This window comes from Arvicola amphibius, chromosome 1 (genome assembly GCF_903992535.2).
Source record: "Arvicola amphibius chromosome 1, mArvAmp1.2, whole genome shotgun sequence".
Lineage (NCBI taxonomy): Eukaryota > Metazoa > Chordata > Mammalia > Rodentia > Cricetidae > Arvicola > Arvicola amphibius.
This window is the reverse complement of record NC_052047.1, coordinates 108,556,317-108,584,078: the sequence shown is the minus strand read 5'-3', so window position 1 is coordinate 108,584,078 and position 27,762 is coordinate 108,556,317. Positions and strand designations below refer to the sequence as shown.

Sequence of the window (27,762 nt, the reverse complement as noted above, 5' to 3'; positions counted from 1 at the left end):
CTTAATTGACTTAGGGGAGACGTTGCTATTAGAATGTTGATGATTCAGGCACCATAGGAAAATCGTTACTTGCTCTGAACCTTTGTTTCTCTTTTACAGATCTGAAGACTTTGCCCTGGATTAGGTATATGAGTGACAATATTAGTCTCTGATTCTTGTGGATGGTTTCATGATGAAGCCAAGGTGGCTTCATGGCTTTGTCATTGGAAAGCTCATATTTAAAATGGAGACAATGTTATTCATCTCAATGTCTGAGAAATGTTATGGAAAATAAATTGCACATTAATAAATTATTAATAAATAATTCAAAGGTTTCTGAAATATCTGAGATATCCTGGAGTAGTAATGTTTCAGTTATTAATAACTATAATATGCCTAAGAAGGGTGGGAAATCAACTCTGTAAGCATACATAGAACAATATCATAGGCACCTCACATGAATAACTGCTTATAGTAGTTATTTTCTTTTAAATTACCAATTAAATTATTTTCTTTTAAATTATCAATTTTTTAATTGTTATAAAATGAAGGGTTTGATTCAATGAATACATTGATATATTTATATTTTTCTGAAAATAAATTCGCAACTTTGCTTTTTGTCATAGAGTTACTACAAAAATGTTTACATGACAATTATAAAGACCCCACTAATTTTTATCAGACAAGTTTTTCTTAGTTTTATCTCATAGAAGAAAATTTAGAAGATTGAGAAAATAAATAGCTGAATAATATGTAATAATCTTCAGTTTTGCCACCTGCTGTTCTCAAAGAGAGACATAAGAAGAAATAAGGTTACAGGTTGGGGCATATCTTGTCACATAGTTTTGAGGATCTGTGTTCTTAACTTGTTAATTGATGACCAGGTCTGGATCATTTCTGACTATGTCTGGACCACATCTAATACATAAAGTTATTTTCTGTTCCATTGGCCTAATATTCAGAATCTGAAAGACCTGAACATATTTATTGTTGTTTTTCTTTGATTCAAAATCTAATCATAGCTGTCCTTCTAGTTCTTAGCATCCTGAAAATAGCAGGAGAGTTGAAAAAATTAAATTAGAGGAGAGCGTGAAGTTTGCAAACTAATTGGAACAGAAATACTCTAAGCTGTTTGCTCCATATATACTTTCCTTTCCTACTTTCCTCTTTCATACTCTCCTTTGCTCTGGATTCCTTTTTGTTTTCCTCTTGGATCTCTAAGAACAGATGTTCTTGTTACTAAGCTTCTAAAAGGAAGAGCCAAGATAATTCTTTTAAAAAGATAAGAGGGCCAATATTATGCTACCTAGAAAACAACACCTCAAATTTGCTTTATTCTTGATGTTCACTTTTCTAGCCCTGTGTACAATTATTTATTTATTTATTTTATTTATTTTATTTTATTTTATTTTTGGTTTTTTGAGACAGGGTTTCTCTGCAGCTTTAGAGCCTGTCCTGGAGCTAGGTCTTGTAGACCAGGCTGGCCTCGAACTCACAGAGATCTGCCTGCCTCTGCCTCCCGAGTGCTGGGATTAAAGGCGTGCGCCACCACCGCCCGGCTACAATTATTTATTTTTAATGCTTTGAAGAAAGCAGTAGACATGAGCTTTGCATTTACTGAGAGCCTAATATGTATCAAACTTCTATGAAATTCTTTTATGTGTGCTTTGATCACCTCATCTGCATCCTCATTCAAGCAATAGTAACACATTGAAGAAACATAGTTATTTTATCACAAAGAGGGAGGAAAATGAAGGCTTGGGACCTATCCAGTTCTAGGTTCTGCCTGGGAGAGACAGTGGGAGGAGTCAACATATAAAGCAGCCTGGCATTGTTGACAGAGAAACAGGTCAAGAGCAAGAGTGGGAGAGGACTGGGAAATACAGTAAACAGTGATAGAAAAAAATCACAATCAACAGAAAATCTCTCCCATACTGGGCTCTAGTGGTATCAAACAAGCCCAAAAGTATGAACAAATTTTGGATTTAAATTTTTCTGATATATGCAAATTAAAGTGATGTTTCATTTTCCTAGGATCAATAACAGAATGAGTTACCATTTTCTTGGACTCTAGACCTGGTAGTCTTTTTTGTGGAGAAGAAAAAACAGCTGTGAAACTCTTTGACTTTATAGAGAAACAACTTTCCAAGATCAAAACAGGCTAAGGTGCTGCTTTCTCTCATTCCTTTTTGGTCACCTTCTGTTTTCCAATCACTTTCAGGAGCAAACACAAAGTTTGTGTTCACATGGATGCCTGTCCATCAGTCTGGTAAGGAGACAACTAAACCAAAATCTCTAAACTAGACTCAAACCATGTGACTTACTTCATCTGGGCAGCAAAGAAAAGGATCTATGAAGTGTGGTTTGGTGAAATAGCCAGTATTAATTGTATTTCACAACTAATTTTCTTATCAAGAATCTAACACAACCCAGGGACTGCGACAGAAAATAGAGATAACAAGGTAAGTCAAAAATGAGATAAAATTGGTGTTCATAAATCTTACAATGATAGGAAAGCAAAATGAAATATTATCATGTGATACTTGAATATGAGAAATGTTACAAAATCAAAGGTTGCAATGAAAAACAGCAGGAAGGCTAGATGTGTGTGGGAAAGGAAGTGGATGGCCATGGTTGGTTTGGCAAAGATGATATTTGAACAAGCTCTTTCCTAGGGGTATGAGTTACAAAAATTTCAGGAACAAGGAAGAATATGTATGACTAGACTATTGTTAAGAGTGACATAGTGAAGAACTTCACACTTCTCAGGAGTAGTTCAACCTTGTGTTGTTATCTAGCAAAGAAAGAATTTGAGAATTCAGAGGAACATAGGACTTAGATCATAAGTGGCACATACAGCAATGATAGGAGAATAGAAAGAAACAGATGGGTTTAATGCACATGTTCACATTCATATTTATTTAAGATCAACAGACTAAATAGGAATGGCATTTAGTACTCTCTTAAATAATCAGTAGACATTCTGCCAGTATCTGTAAGGCCTCAGAGCCATTCTCTGCATACTGTTTTCTGTCCAAACTTGGAAATTTGTTTTTCCTATTAATCCTGCCTTCTACCCCAGGTAAATAAACTCCTCCCCCTTTGTAGTGTTCCTCTAGTTCTCATCTCATTTTCTCTAACTTCTTTGGAAAACCCATTTCTCAACCTGGAGCATCTTCTGGATTACCTATACCAGTTCTTTTTCTTTGACTTAGCAGGTGAGCCACTTTCTCTGAGTCAGTATTCCAATCTTACTAAAGCCTTTCAAAGAGTTAAGAAGTAATTAGGGCATAGCTAGTCTGTGGCTGGATCAGAGGTCTGTGTACTGTAGAAGCACACATTCACAGGCTCAGATTGTGTTTAATGAAGAACATTAGTAGTTAGGAGTTCTTAAATATTTTATAAACATGAAAGTTTCTCACAACAAACAAATATAGATGATGGGAACTTTAGACTGATCATAGAAGCTCTGGACAGGAACCAGAAGCTGGATGGTCCAGAGACCTAGTGTACAACAAAACATAACTGACCTAAAAGCCCAGAAAGTCAATGAAATAATTTTTATTCTACTATACCCCTAAATTTCTGCCTAGCCTAGTCATCATCAGAGAGGCTTCCTCTAGCAGCTGTTGGAAACAGATGCAGAGATCCACTCTTAAACATTAGGCAGAGCTCTGGGAACTCTGTAGAAGAGGTGGAGGAATGATTAAAGAAGCCAGAGGGGTTGAGGGCACCAGAAGAACACAGTTCACAGAATCAATTAAACAGGGCTTGTAGGGGTTTACAGACTGTGAAGCAGCAATCACGGAACCTACATGGGTCTGGGCTACATCCTCTGGATACATATTGTGGTTGTTTAGATTGGGGTATTTGTGGAACTCCTAACATTAGTACTGGGGTGTCTCTGACTCTTTTATCTGCTTTCGGGATCCTTTTCCTTCTAATGGGTAGTCTCATTCAGCCTTGATATGAGGGTTTGTGCCTAGTCTTATTGCATTATGTTTTGCCATGTTTGGTTGATAACATTGGGAGGCCTTCTCTTTTATGAAGGGAAAGAGCAGTGGATCTAGGTCAGACAAGAGATGTGTGTGAAGGCTGGGAGAAATGGAGAGAGGGAGGCTACAGTCAGGATGTATTGTATAATAGAAGAATAAATAAAAAGAAGAAAACTTAAAAGTTTAGCTTCAGTGTAGAAGCTATATTTTAGATGTATAATTTGGGTAAAAGGGCTTGAAAAAATAAAAATTCCTTTATTTTAACATCAGGTTGAAGGACAATGAAGGATCAATATGTGATCAGAATAGAAAAGACTGGGCTATTGATACTGAATTATTTGAGGAGATTAGATATATGGAAGAAGGGATACAGACACATCTATTGAAAGACAGATCAATTTTTGAATAAATGTTATTGTTATACAGTAAAAATAAAGCAGAAGTGCTGTAGGTTCTTATATTACAGTCTTACATTATAGTTCCATCACTTCCCCTAGTAGTGTGTGTGTGAATTTAGTCATAATATTTACTCTTTAACCTATAGCGTGGGACCAGTAATAGCCACCTTATTACGTTGTTATGAGAATTAAGTGATATAACATCTAGGAAAGAAATGGTTCATATTTTGCTGTGTGATACATCCAATAAATATTATTGTTGTTATCACTATAGATTACACGATCTTGGAGTGACGAGAAGCTATCATGAAAAATGAAGTTAGTAAAAGCATGGTGGAAAAACATGATGAATATTAAGTAAGGTGAAAATGTAGGACTCATGTGTCCCTCAGCCAAATACTCCACCAGAGTGACGGAGTGTAGATAGGAATCTAGGCAATGCTTGAAGCTATACAGTCATACTAATGCTTTAAAAATAAACATGTAACTCAACAATAATGGACTAATACTAGAGGTTATGAAACAAGACTTAACTCTTTTCCACATGTGACCAGTGTGACAAGAGGTATTTGTCATTATGTTGTTATAAGTGAGAAAAGATGGCTCAGTGATTAAGAGCACTCTGCTATTCCAAACGTCCCGACTTCAATTCCCAGCAACCACATGATGGCTCACAATCATCTGTAATAAGATCTGAAGTCCTCTTGAGGGAGAGACCTGGTCAGTTGTTGTCAGCTTAGACCATGAAACCCAATATGGACAAGTTCAACAGAACCACCATATACAGGCTGCACATGCATGCTTCAGCATTGCCAGGGCATAAATTTAATTTTTTTTCATTCTTAAGATGGTATACAGAGAACTAATCCTACATATATCACCCTCCAGTTTTCTCCTTGTTCATCTCTCTTCTCTCTGCCCCTATTATTCCCAATCAAAATCCAACTCTATTGTTCACTTCCACTTATTCACTCTATACTTTTACATTTTTGGTTTTCTTTCTTTGGTAGTCACCTCCCTTTTCAAAACCTTGCAATGCTTCATGCAGTCCAAGCTGAGTCTTCAAGGCTTTCTGAGCTCCCCAGACAAAAACAATCAGTCTCAATCTTGTATTCTCAGTGTACATGATATTCTAATGTGATGTTTATTGCAGATAGATGACTGTTTCTTTCTCTGGGTTGTTTGCTAAAGAGCTGCAATGCCTTGGCAGTTCTCAACTGCTTCCAACTACTGGGATAAACACATAGCAGGAGAAAGTAAAAAGTGAGTTCAATGAGTGGAAAATATCTTGTTTGATTTTTTTCCCATGTTTACCTTGGATTCATAATGCCTCTCCCTTGTCCACTGCATGCTATGGTTACAGGTGTGTGCAACTACACTTGCTAAAAATTGACAATTTACGCTGAGCCGTGGTGGTGCACACCTTTAATCCCAGCATTTGGGAGGCAGAGGCAGGCAGATCTCTGTGAGTTCGAGGCCAACATGGTCTACAAGAGTGAGTTCCAGGACAGACATCAAAGTTACAGTGAAACCCTGTCTTGAAAAACAAAAAAATTACAATTTAAGAAGGAAAAGACTTTGTTGTTTCTGGAGAGGTAGCTGTCGTAGAGAGGGGGCAGTAGAAGTAAAGGTAGTCAAACGGGGTTAGCAGATAGCCAGTGTCCTAAAGCAGACATAGAAGTATGATTGGTAATGAACAAGATGGCCACTTTTAGGGTGACACGATTGATCAATTGATTGACTTTCAAATGTGTAGTAAATAATTCAGCAAGCAATACGTTACTGAGACTTTTTTTTTTAAGTTCTGGGCATGAAACCCAGGTCTTCACACATGCTAACACTCAGTGAACCCTGTGCCTAAGCTTCTGATTTCTTAACTATCCAACTCCTCAAAACCTTCCTAAACCAGTCCAGTAAATAATAGCAAATGTGAGCCATGCATCAGAAGGGATTCAATGGATCTGCTCGCAGTCAGGTCTCCTGCTCTTTACTGCTATGACCTCATCTCTTTCTCTATTCACTCTGCTTCCACCACACTAAAGAACTGTCTTTTGTCTAAAAACCTCTTCATCAGGATGCCACGTGGCTAATGCTTTTTATGTTCTTAATGACTGTTTAATGAGTTTTGTCTTTATCTTTCTGTTTAAAATATCAACTTATTGTCACTGTCTACACTCATGTTTTCCTTTTCATTTTTACGTCTTGGTTAAATATCTCCATAGAACTTTCCCATTGCTTCTACATACTGTATTCACTTTTCCACTGCCTGCTTTCTTCCTTAGGATGTTACTGAAGAATACTCTGCCTGATTTATCTATCTTGTTAACTGAGCCACTTAAATGTACAGGAAGCGCTTGTCCCATATTAGGTTCTCAGTAAACATTTGTAAAACAAATGAATTTAATGTACAAAAAGATGAGCTAGATGATCATTTTTCTGAAGTGTACTTTATTTTAGCTATCATCTTTTTTTGAAAATTGTTTGTCTGCTTTTTAGAAGGGTCTTGTTGCACAGCCCTGGCACTGTCTTGTAACTCGTAAAATACCCTGGATTCAAACTTGCATTAATTCTGTATCAATTTCCCTATTGGTGCATGGTATCAAATCTTATTAAACTATCATAGTATTATTTCTTCACTTGTATGAGTTTTCAACCATCAGGGCTCAACTATCCAGGTTTAAATAAGTAAGTCCTATTTATTAGATGGAACGGTGGGTCCTCCTCCAATGAGATACTTGGCACTGCATGTTTGTGAATGTCAGTCACTGGACAATAATTGCATGTTGATTTGTTTCTCTCCTTTCAAGTGAATCTTCAAGCAGAAGAATCTGACTGCTTTCCATCTTACATTTTTTTATTTCTTTCTTTTTAGTTTGTTTCTGAGAGTAGGTCTCACTATTTAGCACCAACTTTCCTGGACCTCACTTTGTAGACCACTGGTTTTGAATTCACAGAAATCTACCTACCTCTGTTTCCTGAGCTATGAAATTAAAGGTATGTGCTACCAAACTCCATGCCTACTTTCTCTTTGTAATATCCAGGGAAACCAGGCCTTAAACAAGGAATAATTAGATCCTCCTTACCACTAATTATGCTCTATAGCCCCTTTCCACCAGTGAATAAAGTGGGTTAGGCAGTTGAGGTCCGCTTCAGATTATAATGTCAGGAAGCAATACTTCATGGAATAGAGTTCAGACTTTCTATCTGTATGTTCCTATGGTGAGTGTGTTTGCATTTCTTGGGTGCTCTCTAGACACTGAGTCTGTTTTCCTTGTAGACTCTTCTGTTATGTTTCTATAATGTGTTCTATGAGATGTTAAAATCAGACATGCTAAATGCATCTACCTACAAACATTCCTTTACTACCTTGCTCATGGGGTTCAGAGCTAAGCTATGTGCTTCCTCCCTCTCTTATACCTCTTGAGAGAAGCAACTAAAATTAATTAAAGGATCATCCTTTTTGGTGGAGAAAGAAGTCAAATTTGAGTTCCAATTCACTATAGTCATTATCCCAATATACAATAACCAAGTAATTTATGGTCAGTTTGAGGGGTCTTTAAAAAATGGTGAAAATGAGAAATAATCCCATTTCCTGAGTTATGTCTTTTTTTGAAATTTCTGTTTCCTTAAAAGTATTTTTCTCTTTAGTTCATTTTATTTTTAATTTTATGCCAGTTCTAACTCTATTCAAATTGTAATAATGTCCTTAGACCATGTTGTCCCTGGGGAGCCGGGACCTCTCTTGAATCCTCTCTTCTTCAATATGCTCAATTGCAATTTATGTTCAACTTGTATCTAAAGTTATAATGTCGACAGCCAAGAATTAGATAGAACTGATCAAGTGATATTTGCATCAATATTTATTTTAATATGTGTTTGCAGAAAGCATAGATTATGTTGATAAATAATTAGTAATTAGATAATATGAAGTATGGTATTAGTGCACATATGTTTATAAGTATATTCATATACTATGGTTCTCTTTTTTCTACAGTTTGATTCCCTTGATACTTATTGTGAATTATTGCCTAAAACATTAAGTGGAAAATTACAGAAGTAAATAATTCACAAGCTTAAATTTTATGTACTTCCAAGTATCAAGATGAACTTCCATTTCATCCTCCTCTTACATGAATCATCCCTGTGTTCAATATAGGTACCCTATTTTGCATCACCTCCTTCTACTCTTTTAATTGTTCCTTCTATGGCAGGGCTTATGTTCAAGTGATCATTGTTTTATGTAACAATAACTCAAAAGTATAAAACAAATGACAAATTAAAAGGTAAATTTTCCTGATATAATAAGTAAAAGAAAAAAAAAGCATTATATGCCAAGGTTGCTAAGATCTATGGTTCAGTAACAAATTTTGGAAAAGAAACTAAGAGAGAAGATTTCAGCCATATAAAACTATATTTTTGTTACTGTCTAGTTTATTACTAATTATGATTATTGACATTTTACTGTGTCTAAAGTATAAATTTAAATTTTTTGTGTGTATGTGAATGTATATGTGTGTATGCATAGGAACAGAGTGCATGGAGGGGGATAATAGTCAAATCATTGAATATCTACTATATATCATATTCATAATTATGTATATATATTTCTCTATGCCAGTATATATAGTGTATTAATACAAGCCATATAAAAGGTGTTGAATTTTCTTTATTCTATTTTTAAAGTCACTGCTCTAAACATGGACAAAGAATCATCACTAGTGTCTTCAAAAGATGTCCAACTGATTTGCTATCCTGACCAGGAGGTTTCTTCTCTAGTAGTTGTGCTGCTTTTATTTTATCCAGATTCTGAATTTGCCTCATTTCTGGCACTGCTGATTGAGCCTCCCTGGGAACATTTTCCAATCACATGGTTTTCTGCCTCATAGTTACTTCTAGAACATGGAAGCATACTAACAGGAAAGTTCTCACCACTAGTACCATCTGCACACCCATTCCTGACTCAGATCCAAAGACTAAAACCTTAAATATGGCCTCATGAACTCATTTCAATGTTCCTGGCTGTGTGCTCTTTGTTTTAGGTAGTCTGTTTTCCTGGAGTCATCTTGTGACTGCACATGTTTCCCACATCAAACCCAGCATAGATGAAAAATTTAGAGTGATATTTTTACAATAAAAATTTCTTCAGCCTAACAGCCCCTGCTGCCCATCTGGATCTCACTCTTGAATGTTCTTATATTAATATTAAATCCTTTATCGTATGGTAATGCAGCTATGTGGAAGGGAAACATCACCAACATCAGAGAGTTTATCCTCGTGGGCTTCCCTACTGCTCACTGGCTGCAAATGCTGCTTTTTTTCATCTTCCTCATAACTTACCTGTTTGTACTTTTAGAGAATCTGGTCATCATCTTTACTGTGTGGGTCACTGGGTCCTTGCACAAACCCATGTACTATTTTCTAGGTAACATGTCCTTTCTGGAGGCCTGGTATATTTCTGTCACTGTACCTAAGATGCTGGCTGGATTTCTATTTCACCCCAATACCATTTCCTTCTTGGGATGCATGACACAGCTCTATTTCTTCATATCTCTTGCCTGTACTGAATGCATACTTTTAGCTGCCATGGCCTATGATCGGTATGTAGCCATATGTTGGCCTCTTCGTTATCCAGTCATGATGACCACAGGGTTTTGTGTTCAGTTGACCATCAGTTCCTGGGTGAGTGGTTTCAGTATCTCCATGGCAAAGGTATACTTCATCTCCCGAGTTGCCTTCTGTGGCAATAATATCTTGAACCATTTTTTCTGTGATGTGTCACCTATCCTTAAACTGGCCTGTATGGACTTATCTATGGCTGAGAGGGTAGATTTTGCCCTAGCCATTGTCATCCTTGTGTTTCCTCTCTCAGCCACAGTCCTTTCTTATGCCTTCATTATCTCTACCATCCTGAATATACCCTCAGCCACTGGGCAGCGGAAGGCCTTCTCCACCTGTGCTTCTCATCTTACAGTGGTGGTCATTTTCTACACAGCTGTGATCTTCATGTACGTCCGACCTCGGGCCATTGCGTCATTTAATTCTAACAAATTGATCTCAGCTATCTATGCAGTTTTCACTCCATTTCTCAACCCTATCATCTATTGCCTGAGGAACAAGGAAGTCAAAGACGCCATCAGGAAAGCCATAGCAGGTGGCAGAGCCCTGTCCTTGGGAGATTCTATTTCTTGAAGTGACTTAGATATTTATCATTTGACTTAGCCTCAGAAGGCACATTTGTTGGATGAAATTCTGTAGTTGTATACATACTGAATTAGTAGAACAATTTAAGGACATAGAAAAAGATAAAGGTCTTAACAATCACAGAGAAACCTCTTTTCTTGTCAGGTTCTAATTAAATGCTTTTTTATAAAAACAGATTTAGTAAAAACATACATTAGCAAAATAATTATAAAGGAATTTTATTACCTATAAAACATTCTGAATAAATAATCAGCTATTACTGAAATGTTGCTAGAGTTCTGTTGATAATGTTATTGCATTCTGAATTATTCTGATTTAAATGTCTTTGACTCAGCAGGGGTACACAAAAAGAGGTCTCTGTGAAAAATTTTGTATGGACTACCATTCTTCGATGTGGGATGGAGACTGGTTTTATAGTCACCCACCACTCATTTTGGTTAGTTTTAAAATTTAGTAAAATGAGAAAATAATTTTCTTTTAGCTGTAACAGGAATATTGTAAAGTAGTACATGCATTACCTTCTCATAACATAGGAGAAATGAACACACACACACATTTCTACTTTAATTGGACCTTCTACATATGAAATGTAGATGAAATAGTGGAAGGTCAGACTATGGGAAGTTGGAAATGGATTGGCAACTCATTAAAGCACCTTTGTTTCAGATAAAAAATAGCACTGGCATTGATGTGAGATGAAGTGCTTTTGGTCAGGCATCCCTTGGCCTGGATATGAGGAATATTCCAAGTTTTAGAGTACATTCACATTTTAATAAGTTTCACTTTTAATTTTAGAAAGGTCAGTGTTCTATCCTAACAAGTTAGATATACTTTCATGAAATAATGAAACAATAGAAGAGAACTGGGTGTTGTTGGGTTCAGTAGGAATGATGAATTGGTAAGCTCATGGAATGTGATCTTCTAAGAGTTTAAAAATGACAGAGGGACTGGCAGATCAGGATTGAGCCAGCAACCAGGTCCAGAGTCAGTGATCCCCACTGGAACAGGTACAGGGGAGCAACTGCTGAGCAAGCCAGAGCCAGACACCGCTGAGGGTTTGTACATGAATTTAGGATCTTTAAGGGAGTAGACCTAATCCAGGACCCTGGTGGCTCTGGGCATGAATCTAGGACCTCCCAGGAACTAGGCCTGAGCTAGGACCTCTGCCAGTCTGGGCATGAGTGAACATGGGACCTCCAAGGGAATACCAGGAACCAGAGAGCTCTGCAGGGCCAGGCATGAGTCAGGGACCTCAGGAGGAGTAGACCTGAGCCAGGACCTCTGTGGGTCCACGCATTGGTCGGGGACATAAAAGGGAATAGGCAGGAACCTGGAACCTCTGTGGGTCTGATTGTGAGTCTGGGACCTCTAGGGTGTAAGCAGGTCCTCTGCGAGTCTGGTTACACTCACGCCAGGGACTTCCAAGGCAGTAGACTGGAGCCAGAAACCTTTCCAGGTCCAACTCCAACCCAGGGACTTCGGCAGGAGGAAATCCAGACCAGGATTTACAGATATAGGTCAAAGCCAGTAACCTAGGCCAAAGTGCCCTGAAGCAAGGAACCCCACCCTGGACAACAAATTCCCATGAGGGGGACTGTATGAGCTATCGAGGACAGAGAGAGCCGGAGGAAACATGCTCTGTCTGGAGCAGAAACCAGGAGCAAATCCAGTCCTGGAAGCCAACCTAGTCCAGGGACACTAGCAGATCAGGATTGAGCCAGCAACCTGACTAAGAGTTAGCAATTTCCATTGGAACTGGAGTGGGACCGAACCAACTACCTAGGACAGAGAGGGAACAAGCTCCACTGGAAAAAGAAGCCAGGAACAAATCCAGGCCCGGGAGCCAACCCAGTCCCAGAACACTGGCAGATCAGAATTGAGCCAGCGACCAGATCCAGAGGCAACTATCTTCACTGGAACAGGTACTGGGGAGTAACCACTGAGCAAGTGAGCCAGAACCAAAGACAGCTGAGGGTCCAGATGTGAATAGACCTAAGCCAGGACCCTGGTGGGTCTGGGCACAAGTCTAGGACCTCCTAGGAACTAGGCCTGAGCCAGAACCTCTGCCAGTCTGGGTGAGAGTGAATCTGGGACCTCTGAGGGAATAGACAGGAAGGGAGTAGGCCTGAGCCAGGACCTCTGTGGGTCCAGGTATTGGTCAGGGCCATCAAAGGGAATAGACAGGAACCTGGAATTTCTGTAGTTTAACTGTGAGTCTGGGACCTCTGAGGGAGTAAGCACGTCCTCTGCGGGTCTGGTCGCACCCAAGCCTGGGACCTCCAAAATAGTAGACTGGAGCCAGAAATCTTTCCAGGTCCAACTCCAACCCAGTGACTTCGGCAGGAGGGAATCCAGATCAGAATTTGCAGATATAGGTCAAAACCAGTAACTTAGGCCAAAGTAGGCCTGAGACAGAAAACTCCAAGGGAGCAGCACAGGAGCACAGAGCTATCTCCAGGAACATAGAGTAACCAATGGGGTAACTAGAATGTAACACTGACTGTACCACGAGGAACAACCATCTAAGCTTGGATTCGCTGGCACCTAGAAGATTAATTAACAGAATCTTAGAAATCTCAACCACATCTATTATAGGAAAGGATAAATAGAAAATGTAAGAACACATGCAACACTGCAAAGAGCAACATGACACCAGTAAAACCTAAAGACCCTACAACAGCAAGACCTGAACAACCTAATATGGATGAAGCAGAAGAAGAAGGCCTAAAAAATAACTTCAAGAGAATGTTTGAAACTCTTAATGAAGACATCAGCAAATCACTTAAAGAAAACCAAAAAAGAAAGAAAGAAAGAAAGAAAGAAAGAAAGAAAGAAAGAAAGAAAGAAAGAAATCAGACTGCATAGAAAGTGCAACCAGCAGGCGGGAGCTTCTTTGTTTCATTAGCCTGCCTGCGGCAAGGTAGGCCCTCTCTGGAACTCCCTGGCCAGCAAAGACACAAGATATTAGGACCAGAAAACACATCTGGGAGGCCCTCTCCGGAACTCCCTGGCCAGCAAAGACACTGGATATTATTAGGACCAGAAAAAACATCTGGGAGCTTGCACCCAGAAAAACCATCCCTTCTTCCTCCCCTCTTTGGGTTCATAACATCTCCAGCTCAGGCAGATCAGGGCGCTGGGTCTGCATAGGGAGTGCAACCGGTAAGGTAGGCCTTCTCTGGAACTCCCTGGCCAGCAAAGACACTGGATATTAAGACCAGAAGACACATCTGGGAGGACCAGAAGACACATCCAGGAGGACCAGAAGACACATCTGGGAGCAAAGACACCGGATACTAGCACCAGAAGACTCATCTGGGAGCAAAGACACCAGATATTCATACCAGAAGACATATCTGGGAGCAAAGACACCAGATCTAAAAACCGGAAGGCACATCTGGGAGGCATCCCTCAGCTACCAGGAATCTCTGATTCATTGCTGTGGAGTCCCATTGGGACGGCCTTCCCTAGTGTATTCAAGTGTCCTGACCCTGTACCAAGGCCACCTAACCAGAGGGGGGAGAGGATGCCCTCCAGGCAGGTGTGAGGAGCCTGGCAAGGGAGTGCGGGCTCCTTCAGATTATGATGCAAGGAATAGCTCCTGCTCTGGCACTGAGGAGATCCACCCAGATTCAGTCAGAGCAAGGATTGGAACAAGTCACCAAGTCTCTCCTAGCTCCATCTGAAGGAAGAGATGGGCAGGTGCCAATGCAAGAACTCCTCCAACAACCTAAAAGGCAACATAACATCACCAGAATCCAGTCATCCTGAAACAACAAGAATTGAACACCCTACTCCAGAAGAAATAGAAGAAATTGACCTTAAACAGTACTTTATGAAAATAATAGAGGACCTTAAACAGGAGGTAAAAAAACTGCCATAAAAAATGGAGATGACAAACAAAAAGGTAGATGGAATAAATAAATCTTTCAAAGATACCCAAAAACAAGAAAAACAAGAAAAAGCAATCAAACAGGTAAGGGAAACAGTACAAGACCTGAAAAATGAAATGGAGGTAATGAGGAAAACACAATTCGAGGGAAGAATGGAAATGGAAATTATGAGTAAACAAACAGAAAATTCAGAGACAAGTATTTCCAACCAAATACAAGAGATGGAAGAAAGAATCTCAGACTCTGAAGATACTATAGAGGAAATAAACTCACAGATTAAAGAACAAAACAAATCCAACAAATTCTTAACATAAAACATCCAGGAAATCTGGGACACCATGAAAAGACCAAACTTAAGAATAATTGGGGCAATAGGCCAGAGTGTGGTTGCTGGGAATTGAACTCAGGACCTTTGAAAGAGCAGACAATGCTCTTAACCTCTGAGCCATCTCTCCACCAAGTCCAGTTGGAAAGGACTGATGGAACAGGGAACCAAACCGGACTCTCAGAATGTGGCTGATGTTGGAGGAGGACTGAGAAACCAAGGACAACAGCGATGAGCTTGGACTCTACAGCATGGATGGGCTCACTGTGAGCTATGTAAGTTTGGTTGCTCACCTTCCTTGAATTAGGGGGAGTTGGGAGGACCTTGGACTTAACAGACTGAAGGGAACCCTGATGGCTCTTTGGCCTGGAGAGGGAGGGAGTGGAGGTATCGGTGGAAGGGCGAGAAGGGAAGGGGAAGGAGGAGGGGAGGAGATGGAAATTTTTAATAATAAAAAAATTCATGGATAAAAAAACAAAAAAAGAATAATTGGGGTAGAAGAAGGAGAAGAATTACAACTCAAAGGCCCAGAAAATATATTAAACCAAATTATAGAAGAAAATTTCCCCAACCTAAAGAAGGATATTCCTATGAAGCTACAAGAAGCCTACAGAACACCAAATAGACTGGATCAAAAGAAAGCATCCCCACACAATATAATAAACAAAAGACAAAACATACAGAATAAAGAACAGATATTAAGAGCTGTAAAGGAAAAAGGTCAAGGAACATATAAAAGGGGAACCTATCAGAATTATACCTGACTTCTCACTGGAAACCATGAAAGCCGGAAGGTCTTGAATAGATGTGCTACAGACAATAAGGGAACATGGATGCAAGCACAGACTACTATACCTGGCAAAGCTAGCATTCACCATCAATGGAGAAAACAAGATATTCCAGGACAAAAACAGATTTAAACAATACGTAGCCCCAAATCCAGCCTTGCAGAAAGTAATAGAAGGAAAATCACAAACCAAGGAGTCCAACAATGCCCACAATAACTCAGGCATCTAGAGAACCTTCACCAGCACAAGTAGAAGAAGGGAAACACACAAACTCTACTACAAAAAAAATGACCGGAGTTAACAACCACTGGTCATTAATATCACTGAATATCAATGGAATCAATTCACCTATAAAAAGGCACAGGCTAAGAGATTGGATACGAAAACAGGATCCAACATTCTGCTGTTTACAAGAAACACACCTCAACCACAAAGACAGACACCTACTCAGAGTAAAGGGTTGGGAAAAGTTTTATCAAGCAAATGGACCTAAGAAACAAACCGGTGTGGCCGTACTAATTTCTAACAAAGTTGACTTCAAACTAAAATCAATCAGAAGAGATGGAAAGGGACACTTTATACTCATAACAGGAAAAATCCTTCAGAATGAAGTCTCAGTCCTGAATATCTATGCCCCTAATATAAAAGCTCCCACTTATGTAAAAGAATCACTTATAGAACTCAAGGCAGTCATCAAACCACACACACTAATAGTTGGAGACTTCAACACTCCTCTCTCACCAATGGACAGGTCAATCAGACAGAAACCTAACAGAGAATTGAAAGACTTATTGGAGGTAATGAACCAAATGGACTTAAGAGACATCTATAGAACATTCCAACCAAATAGGAAAGAATATACCTTCTTCTCTGCAGCTCATGGAACCTTTTCGAAAATTGACCATCTACTTGGTAACAAAGCAAACTTCCACAGTTACAATAAAATATTAGGAACCACCTGTGTCTTATCGGATTACCATTGATTAAATTTAGAATTCAACAACAATGCTACACTCAGAAAGCCCACAAACTCATGGGAACTGAAAAATCAACTACTGAACCACACCTGGGTCAAGGAAGAAATAAAGAAAGAAATTAAAGTCTTTCTTGAATTTAATGAAAACAAAGACACAACATACTCAAAACTATGGGACACAATGAAAGCAGTGCTAAGAGGAAAGTTCATAGCACTAAGTGTCCACTTAAAGAAAACGGAGAAAGCACTCATTGGTGACTTAACAGCACACATGAAAGCTCTGGAAAAAAGAAGCAGACTCACCTAGGAAGAATAGAAGACTGGAAATAATCAAACTGAGGGTAGAAATCAACAAAATAGAAACACAGAAAACAATCCAAAGAATCAATGAAAGAAAAAGCTGGTTCTTGGAGAATATCAACAAGATTGATAAACACCTAGCCAAACTAATCAAACGGCAGAGAGAGAACACACAAATTAATAAGATTAGAAATAAAAAGGGGGATATAACCACAGACACAGAGGAAATTCAGAGAATCATCAGATCTTACTACAAAAGCCTGTATGCCACAAAATTGGAAAATATAAAAGAAATGGACGTTTTTAGATAAGTACCATATACCAAAGTTAAACCAGGACCAGGTAAATGCTCTAAATAGTCCTGTTAGTCGCGAAGAATTAGAAACTGTTATCAAAAACCTCCCTACCAAAAAGAGCCCAGGACCAGATGGTTTAAATGTGGAATTCTACCAGAACCTCCAAGAAGACCTAATACCTATACTCCTTAAGGTATTTCATAATATAGAAACAGAAGAGTCACTGCGAAATTCCTTTTATGAAGCTACAGTTACACTGATAACTAAACCACATAAAGACTCAACCAAGAAAGAGAATTACAGGCAATCTCACTCATGAACATTGATGCAAAAATTCTCAATAAAATACTGGCAAACCGAATCCAAGAACACATTAGAAAAACTATCCACTACGATTAAGTAGGCTTCATCCCAGAAATGCAGGGCTGGTTCAACATATGAAAATGTATCAATGTAATCCATCATATAAATAAACTGAAGGAAAAAAAACCATATGATCATCTCATTAGATGCTGAAAAAGCATTTGACAAAATTCAGCACCCCTTTATGATAAAGGTCTTGGAGAGATTAAGGATACAAGGGTCATTCCTAAATATAATAAAGGCTATTTACAGCAAGCTGAAAGCTAACATCAAATTAAATGGAGAAAAACTCAAGGCCATCCCACTAAATTCAGGAACACGACAATTCTGTCCACTCTCTCCTTATCTCTTCAATATAGTACTTGAAGTTCTAGCAATAGCAATAAGACAACATAAAGCATTCAAGGGGATTCGATTTGGAAAGGAAGAAGTTAAACTTTCGTTATTTGCAGATGATATGATAGTGTACATAAGCAACCCCAAAAACTCCACCAAAGAACTCCTACAGCTGTTAAACTCCTTCAGTAATGTCTCAGGATACAAGATCAACTCCAAAAAATCACTTTCCCTCTTATACACAAAGGATAAGGAAGCAGAGAGGGAAATCAGAGAAGTATCACCTTTCCCAATAGCCACAAATAGCATAAGATATCTGGGAGTATCTCTAACCAAGGAAGTGAAGGATTTATTTGACAAGAACTTTAAGTCTTTGAAGAAAGAAATTGAAGAGGATACCAGAAAATGGAAGATCTCCCCTGCTCGTGGATTGGGATCATCAACATAGTAAAAATGGCAATTCTACCAAAAGCAATCTATAGATTCAATGCACTCCCCATCAAGGTCCCATCAAAATTCTTCACATATATTGAGAGGACAATAATCAACTTTATATGGAAGAACAAGAAACCCAGGATTGCCAAAACAATCTTATACAATAAAGGAACTTCTGGAGTCATTACCATCCCTGACTTCAAACTCTATTACAGAGCTACAGTATTGAAAACAGATTGGTATTGGCATAAAAACAGAGAAGTCGACCAATGGAATCATATAGAAGACCCAGATCTTAAACCACAAACCTATGAAAACCTGATTTTTGATAAAGGAGCCAAAAGTACACAATGGAAGAAAGAAAGCATCTTCAACAAATGGTGCTGGCATAACTGGATGTCAACCTGTAGAAGAATGAAAGTAGATCCGTGTCTATCACCATGCACAAAACTCAAGTCCAAATGGATTAAAGACCTCAATATTAATCTGAACACACTGAGCTTGATAGAGGAGAAAATGGGAAGTACTCTACAACAATTGGGCACAAGAGACCATTTCCTCCGTATAACCCCAGCTGCAGAGACATTAAGGGTAACATTGAATAAATGGGATCTCCTGAAGCTGAGCAGCTTCTGTAAAGCAAAGGGCACTGTCACTAAGACACAAAAACAGCCTACTGACTGGGAAAAGATCTTCACCAACCCTGCAACTGACAAAGGTCTGATCTCTAAAATATATAAGGAACTCAAGAGACTAGACTTTAAAATGCTAACTAACCCAATTAAAAAATGGGGCACTGAACTGAACAGAGAATTCTCAACAGAAGAAGTTCAAATGGCCAAAAGACACTTAAGGTCATGCTCAACCTCCTTAGCTATCAGGGAAATGCAAATCAAAACAACTTTGAGATACCATCTTATACCTGTCAGATTGGCTAACATCCAAAACACCAATGAAAACCTTTGCTGGAGAGGTTTTGGGGTAAGGGGTACACTCATCCATTGTTGGTGGGAATGCACACTTGTGCAACCACTTTGGAAATCAGTGTGGCGGTTTCTCAGGAAATTCGGGATCAACCTACCCCAGGACCCAGCAATTCCACTGATGGGAATTTACCTAAGAGATGCCCAATCATACTACAAAAGGATCTGCTCAACTATGTTCATGGTAGCACTAATTATAATAGCCAGATCCTGGAAACAACCTAGATGCCCTTCAGTGGAAGAATGGATGAAGAAACTGTGGAATACATACATCTTAGAATACTACTCAGTGGTAAAAAATAATGACATCTTGAATTTTGCATGCAAATGGATGGAAATAGAAAACACTATTCTGAGTGAGGTAACCCAGGCCCAAAAAGATGAACATGGGATGTACTCACTCATAATTGGTTTATAGCCATATTTAAAGGACACCGAGCCTATAATTCAGGATCCTTGAGAAGATAATAAGAAGGTGAACCCAAAGAAAAACATATAGTAATCCTCCTGGATATTGGAAGTAGACAAGATCGCAGGGCATAAATTGGGAACTTGGGGATGGGTGAGACGGGGCCAAGGGGAGATGGGGAGAGAAAAGCATGAAGGGAAGAATGGGGAGAGGTCGGTGGAATGGCATGCTTGGGATACAGGAAGGGTGGATATGGGAGCAGGGAAGCATATATCTTAATTAAGGGAGCCATCTGAGGTTTGTCAAGAGACTTGACTCTAGAGGCTTTCCAAGGAGATGCCCCCAGCTAGCTTCTTGGGTAATTGAGGAGAGGGAGCCGGAAAAGGCCCGTTCCTATAGTCATATTGATGAATTTCTTGCGTATCACCATAGAACCTCCACCTGGCGATGTATGAAAAAAATGACTGAGCCCCACATTGGAGCACCAGACTGAGCTCCCAATGTCCTGATGAGGAGCAGAAGGAGGGAGAACATGAGAATGAAAGTCAGGACTTTGAGGAGTGCATTCACCCATGGAAACGGTGGGACAGAACTAATGGGATATCACCAACTCCAGTTTAAATGGGAGTGATGGAACATGCGACCAAACCGGAATCTCTGAATGTGGCTGATTGTGGAGGCTGACTGAGAAAGCTGAGGACAATGGCGCTGGGCTTTGATTCTTCTGCATGGAAGGGCTCTGTGGGAGCCTTGTCAGCTTGGTTGATCACCTTCCTGGACCTGGGGGGAGTTGGAGGACCTTGGACTTAACATAGAGTAGGGAACCCTGATGGCTCCTTGGCCTGGAGATGGAAGGAGGGGGGTATGGGTGGTGGTAGGGGAAGGAAGGGGGAGGAGGAGGGGAGGTGATCGAAGTTTTTAAATAAAAAAATAAACCATGAAAAAAAGAAAGAAATCAAACATATGAAAGATTCTATTCAACACTTCAAAACTGAAATAGAGACAATAAGGAAAACATAAGCTGAGGATATTATAGAAACAGAAATCATGAGAAAATGATCAGGAACCACAAACACAAGCATGAACAGCAGAATACCAGAGATGGAAGAGAGAATCTCAAGCACTGAAGATATAATAGAGTAAATAGACTCGTCAAAGAAAACATTAAATCTAAGAAGAACTTAACCCAAAATATCCAGGAAATATGGGACCCCACATCAGCAGAGGTATGACCTCCAACATATACAAAGAACTCAAGAAATTTGTTACCAAAAGAACACATAATCCAATAAAAGATGGCATACAGACCTAAACAGAGAACTCTCAACAGAGGAATCTAAAATGGCTGAAAGATACTTAAGGAAATGTTCAACATTCTTCATCATCAGAGAAGCGCAAATCAAAACAACTCTGACATGCCATCTTACAGCTGATGACAACTTATATTGGACAGGTTATGGGGTAAAGGGAACACTTCTGCATTCCTGTGGGAATGCAAACTGGTAGAGCCCCTTTGGGTATCAGTCTGGTGATTTCTCAGAAAATTAGGAAACATCCTTCCTTGAGACCCAGAAATACCACTTTTGGGTCTATTTCCAAAGGATGAAAAATCGGGCCACAAGGAGATGTGTTCAACTATGTTCATAGCAGCTTTGTTTGTCATAACCAGTACCTGAAAACAATCTAATTGCCCCTCAACCAAAGAATGGATAAGGAAATATGGTACAAGTACACAATGGAGTAATACACAGCAGAAAAAAATAATGACATCTTGATTTTTGCAGGAAAATGGATGGACCTAGAAAACATCATTTTGAGTGAGGTAACGCAGACACAGAAAGATGATTATCATTTGTACTCACTCATAGGTGGTTTTTAAGCATAAAACAAAACCAGCCTATAAACCACAATCCCAGAGAATTTAGAGAATTATGAAGATACTAAGAGAGGCATATATAGATCTGATCTACATGGGAAGTAGAAAAAGACTAGATCTCCTGAGTTAATTGGGAGCATGGGGACCTTGGGTGAGGGTTGAATGGCAGAGGAGAATGGAGAGGGGAGCAGAGAAAAATGTAGAGCTCAATAAAAATCAATAAAAATAGCTTTAACTAAGAAATGACAGATGTATTGTTTTCATCCAACATGTTGGAGCCAGATTTCAAATATTTTAATTAGACTGTTGATTTGCTTTTTACTTTATTTACCTGCTGTTACAGGCCCCACAATTTTGTTTTTAGTGTTATAATGCTGAATGAGGTTGTTTCTATGTTTATACTTATGTTTTGAAGGAGTTTCATCAAATGTAGGAACATCTCTTCTATCTATATTTGTATAGTTTCTTTTGAACTGTATTGCTCTTTACCTACCTACCATTCATGTCTGCTAATATTTTATTTTTACATGTATTCATCTCTAAAATGAGTACACATAAATTCATAACTGTTCCAAATATTGAATGACCTCTTCATTACACAAAAACTTTGTGTCATTTTATACTTCTAACTTTATGGCTATTTTATTGAAATATAAGTAGTTATTCCTGGGGTTTGGTGTACATTTTTATGGAGTGTGCTTTATTACCCTCTCATTTGTGGTGAATTGTGCCTTTAAAGGTGGGATGATTTGTGTGGGAAGCACATAAAGAAAAGCTTTTTTTCCATTTAGCATTTATGTTCCTTAAAGTTTGTTATTCATCTTAAGTAATTTCATAACAAATACAACATGCTTAGAACACACCTCTTCCCTGACCCACTCTAACCCCTCTCAGATTCCATTTACCCCCCATTTCCAAATTTCACTTTTTAAATTTAAAATTTTATTTATCCTTTGAAAATTCATACATCTCCACAATGTATTTTGATTATATCTATCTCAGTTATTCCTTCCTCCACTACCCCAAGAGCCCTTTAGATTTGCGTATATAATGTATAATCTGCAGTAACTTCAGAAGCTAGGCAGGGGGAGAGCCACCATGCGATGCTCTGGAAAGGAGGATAGTAGAATATAATGCTATGAAGGAGGAAAGTGGAAGATGTAGGGGGAGACAGAGATGGAGGGGGATATTAGTTAGCTAGAGAAGATGGAAGTAGAGTGGAAGAAAGAAGAGATAAGTAACACAGCAGTGTTTGGAAAACTATAAGAAACATTTTACATATTTTACTGAAAAATATACATACACATAATATATACAGAGGTTACTAGTTAAAATGAGATCATTCCTGGTTCTAATCCAGGGACTGGGATGCTTTAAACAAAAGGTAACTTTGACAACAGAAAGCCCTATGCTACTGACTATCACTAGAAAAGATCTGCTATGTAAAAAATTAAGAAGCCTTTAAATGAAGCAAATAAAATGTCTCTATGTCATTGAATCTACTTTAATTCGCTCTTATACTCTTCAGGCCTGTTCAGTCTAAATACAACCAAGCAGTCAGAACAAAGGTACTCTTTATAGTAGAAAGCTACTTGGTGCAGGTGGAATACATGGCAAAGTGGTACAGGTTGAGGCTCAAGAGACAGCCCTGTACTATTTCATTCTGATTGCCTTGACACCACGTAACCTATTATAGGAAAAGCCTTTCAGTTCCCCTTTCTTTAATAAGAGATCAAAATGATAGCCACTTATGCTAATACTTGCCATGTCTGTGACTTGTGAGAATATCACATGTACTAGTGACATTTCATTCTTGATTGATTTTCTTTCTCCTTCATCTTATATAAAACTTATCAATACCTAGAAGTGTTTTTATAAAAAGCTTATAAATAATGACCAAAGAGTCAATAGAATTAAAATTACTTTAATGATAAATTAAAAAATTCACACAAATAATTATTTCATTAGTATAATTAAAAAGAGGTATATATGTAAAATTTAGTAATAGATGTGGTAAAGTAATATATATTCATCTATAAGAAATAAAATTGATACAATGAACACATAATTGAATAATTTCAATAAATTGTACCAGAAAAAACCCAGAGGCTTCTTTGTCATAATTTTAAATAACAGCTAAAATAATTTAACAGTATTCAAGACTTTTCTGATAAACATCACTTTTGAATATTTTACCAGAGAACCAATAAGAAGAATGAAAATTTTTGTTTTTCTGTCAATATGGGAGTAATGATGTTGAGATGCCTGCTTATATGTACACTATAGTTCTGCCATACACAGAGGAGGGGCAGGTAGAGTAGGCCTATTGCATCATTCTGAGACTTAGAACATACAAAACTCTTTTGCTGTTCAGGGAAGAATTGGAAAATAGTCTCATAGATATCAAACAATGATTACAAAATCAACAAAATAAAATTTCTGAAAGCATCTCATAGTGTAAAAATGTAGTAAAGTGGATTACTGTTATTGCCAACAGGTGCCCAGGGAATAGCTTGTTTGCATCTTTCTTCAAGACCTCAATTTTTAAAAATATTTATTTACTTATTATGTATACAATATTCTGTCTGCACTTATCCCTGCAGGCCAGAAGAGGGCACCAGACCTCATTACAGATGGTTGTGAACCACCATGTGGTTGCCAGGAATTGAAATTAGGACCTTTGGAAGAGCAGCTAGTGCTCTTAACCACTGAGCCATCTCTCCAGCCCAAGACCTCAATATTTAAAGAACTCCTCTCAAGAAAAGAATTGAGATGAGGATTGGTACTTGGGGACTGCCTTTTTATACCAGCCAACCGCAACAAAAGCTGGTGATGGGATCTACTTTTAAGTATTTATTTCATGTCAAGAGATGCAGATATATAGAATGTTAGGATTAATAAGGTAGTGTTATTAACCTGAAAAATCATAGAGTCAGGTTAGGGTCAGATATTTCTGCACATATATTAAAGAACACATAATTAATGCACATATTAATACCAAACTATACATAGAGATAGGCAAAGATCATAGCATTAAACTTCACCATAATAAAACATGGTAAATTCACTTACTGAAACTTTTTGAAATTGTGTTCAGTATTGAAGCCCTCATTGATATCCTTAAGCATTTTTGACTTTTATCAAGGTACTTCTTAAAGCTTTCAGTATTAAGTATAAGAAATTTTACAATATAGCTCAAAATTATATATCAAAATGGCACACATATACTGAAGCAAATATTTTTTTGAAACCATAGTTATATTATTCTAAAAGATAGTATTTCCTAAAAGATAGTATTTCCTTTATATTTCAATTAAGAAATATGAATTGTAATCTACTAACAATATTTCATAACCAATGAAAATATTGTAAATGACAATTTAAAGAACATATAGCAAGAAACATATTGATGGCACTGACTTTGTCACTGATCCTCCTGTCCTCTCGAAGTAAAGTGCTAGTCAAGAGCTTTCTTACTTGAACTTATTTCTGTAATGTGCTTTCTGACATGATCTTGCTGGTCCATTGCATCCTTCCATAGGTTAGACTAGACATAGTTCAGACCCAGACTTAATGGCAATTCTTTATCTGAAGCTAGCCTCTGTGTCCTCGACTCAAGGTACACTTAGCAATCTATGACCATGAATTGGCTCAGAGCAGAGGTTAGGTTCACATTTCTCCTACTGTACACCTGAACAGAGGGTCATATGTATAAACACAAATATGCTTGCAGTTTCTGACTTTTCATATCTTAATATAGTCTGTCCAGTAGGATTGACTTTTCTGACATCACTTTCATTCAAAAGAGTACGGGTGCTTCAGTCATTCCTAGGAACATTCAAGTTTCATGTCCCACCACTTACCTTTCCTACCCCTTTCTTATCTTATATTCAATCATCACATTGTTTGTATTATCAGATATGCATCAAACTGAAGTTAGTAGCTGTGCATCCTCCAAACACTACACAAATGCCTGATTTCCTGCCAATACACATACCTGTCAAACTGCAGCCTAAATCAGGTCCCACGAGACAGTGTCATTTTCAGATAATCCCTGTGGATTCATGAAAGGCCCTATGATATGTGATACTGCCTAAGTCTAGTTAGAGTTCTTCCATTTGTATCTACATGATAATAAGGTTATATCCTTGTAATTTTTCCTACTTTGTACAGAAGATGACAGAGAATCCTATGAAAAGAAAATGGAGATGATGGTCATTTGCACCTAATATTTGATAAATCAAGGCTAAATAATCACTGTGATCAGTGAACTGGAAAGTACCACTAAGAGTTTTTGATAAAAGATGGGATTCTTTATTGGTTTTCAAAGCCATCTCATATATTTGTACCTTTGATTTACAGTTTTGATGTTTATCACAACACTTAATTTTCATGTCATATTAACAACATGTATTGCTTTGAAAAATATTTCCTGACATTGTCCATACACCTGTTGAGAAATGACCCCATAGAAGATAGTACTCTTTCATCAAGGAGTGCTGGAAAGTTATGTATAGTCATGATTTCAGTGTACCTACAATCAACTGGCTTTAGGAGCAGTATAGGGCTACAGTAAGTACAAAATCCTGCATCTTAAAATGCTTTTCTAATCCCCATTTTCCCATCACATTTTTACTTTCTGGATTTGACAATCATAGTCAACATTCATTGTTCCACATATGCTAATTTCTAGGCGTGCACCTCCATGGCCAAAGGAAACCATACTTATTTGACTGGAGTTCATCTTGCTGGGTCTTTCTTCAGATCATCAGACTCAGATCTGCTGTTTGTGGTATTTCTCATCATCTACTTACTCACTGTGTTTGGGAATCTGTTCATTATACTCCTCATTCATGTTGAGTCTCAACTTCAAACACCAATGTACTTCTTTCTCAAAAACCTGTCATTGAATGATCTGTTCTCTCCAACTATTGTTCCCAGATGCTAGTCCAGTTTTTAGTTGTAAAAAAAGACCCATTTCTTTTGCTGGGTGCTCAATGCAGATGTTTTTTTCCTCATAATGGGGTGCACAGAAAGCTCTCTTCTAGCGTCATGTTATACGACCGCTATATAGCTGTCTGCAAGCCCTGCACTACTCTGCATCATGACAACATAGGGTTTGTGTTCTGTTAGTTGTGGAATCCTGGGCTAGTGGGATATTTGTGTCTGTAGTAGATATCACATTTACTTTATGCTTGTCATACCAGGGACCAAATCTAATTAATCATTACTTTTGTGAGCCTCTTGCACTCTTGAAGCTGGCTTCAGAAGCGACCTGCACAGCTGAGATGGTCATTTTTGCAATGGGTGTAGTAATTCTCCAGGTCCTGTTTCTCTCATCCTTTTCTCCTACTGAAATATTATTTTCATTGTGGCTCAAATACAATCAAATGAGGGGAGGCTCAGGTTCTTCTCCACCTTAGTTCCCTTTCATCATTGTTATCTTCTTCTATGGCTCAACAATATTTACCTACCTACATGCAGCCCAACTCAAAGAAAATGAGTGAAGGAGATAAGGTAATCTCAGTATTCTACTCAGTTGTAACATCTATGTTGAACTAATTCATTTATAGCCCAAGGAACAAGGATATGAAGGAAGCATTAAGGAAAGTATTTAAAAGAGAGATAGATAAAAGAATACAGGAGATAATCAGGGCATAAATCATTCTGAAGTTTATGAACAGTTTAAACATCTTTCATTGGACTATCTCTAATCTGAGAGTAAAGTTTACTCATGCTTACCAGGAATGCTTGTTTCTGCAGTGCTGTCCAAGATTCTTATTCTTGGGTGCAGCTCACTTATTATTGACCAATTTTCCCACTGACATTAAACAAATAAAATAAAATCAGTTTAAAATAGTGAGAAAATTCTATAAACTTCAGCTTTTGTGAACCAATCTCTTTGCACTCAGGGATGTTTCCTGTTACTTTAAACCCCATAGCTACTTGCCAAACTCATATTATCTTACCATTATCCGTAACCATCTTTAGAGAATATAGCTTATTTTTTCTAGTTCCATTTTTTTATCTTTTATTTAATTTTTAAAAAAAATTTTTAGTCTTCCTGCCGGGGTTATCTCCCTGGATACTGCCTCTCTCTTCCTGTCCCTTCCCAGCTTGCACCCAGAATCCTCCCCCCCCCTCCCCCTGCCTCTCCTCCCGTCTTTGGGGCCACAAATCCCACAGCTCAGCCTGTTTGGCTCTGGGAC

The 27,762-nt window shown here is 38.3% G+C and overlaps 1 protein-coding gene and 1 pseudogene across 1 annotated transcript; both read left to right on the top strand.

Annotated features, from left to right (window-relative positions):
• Window positions 1-9,604: 9,604 nt before the first annotated feature.
• LOC119821676 (olfactory receptor 6) lies at window positions 9,605-10,561 on the top strand. The gene has a single exon (XM_038340825.1). It carries the CDS (start codon window positions 9,605-9,607, stop codon window positions 10,559-10,561), a length of 957 nt encoding a protein of 318 aa, XP_038196753.1.
• A 15,902-nt stretch (window positions 10,562-26,463) lies between these two features.
• LOC119822756 lies at window positions 26,464-27,115 on the top strand (annotated as a pseudogene).
• The last annotated feature ends 647 nt before the right edge of the window (window positions 27,116-27,762 follow it).

Excerpts from the sequence above, each read along its gene's own strand:
- LOC119821676 (XM_038340825.1), top strand. The coding sequence starts at position 9,605 with ATGTGGAAGGGAAACATCACCAACATCAGAGAGTTTATCCTCGTGGGC.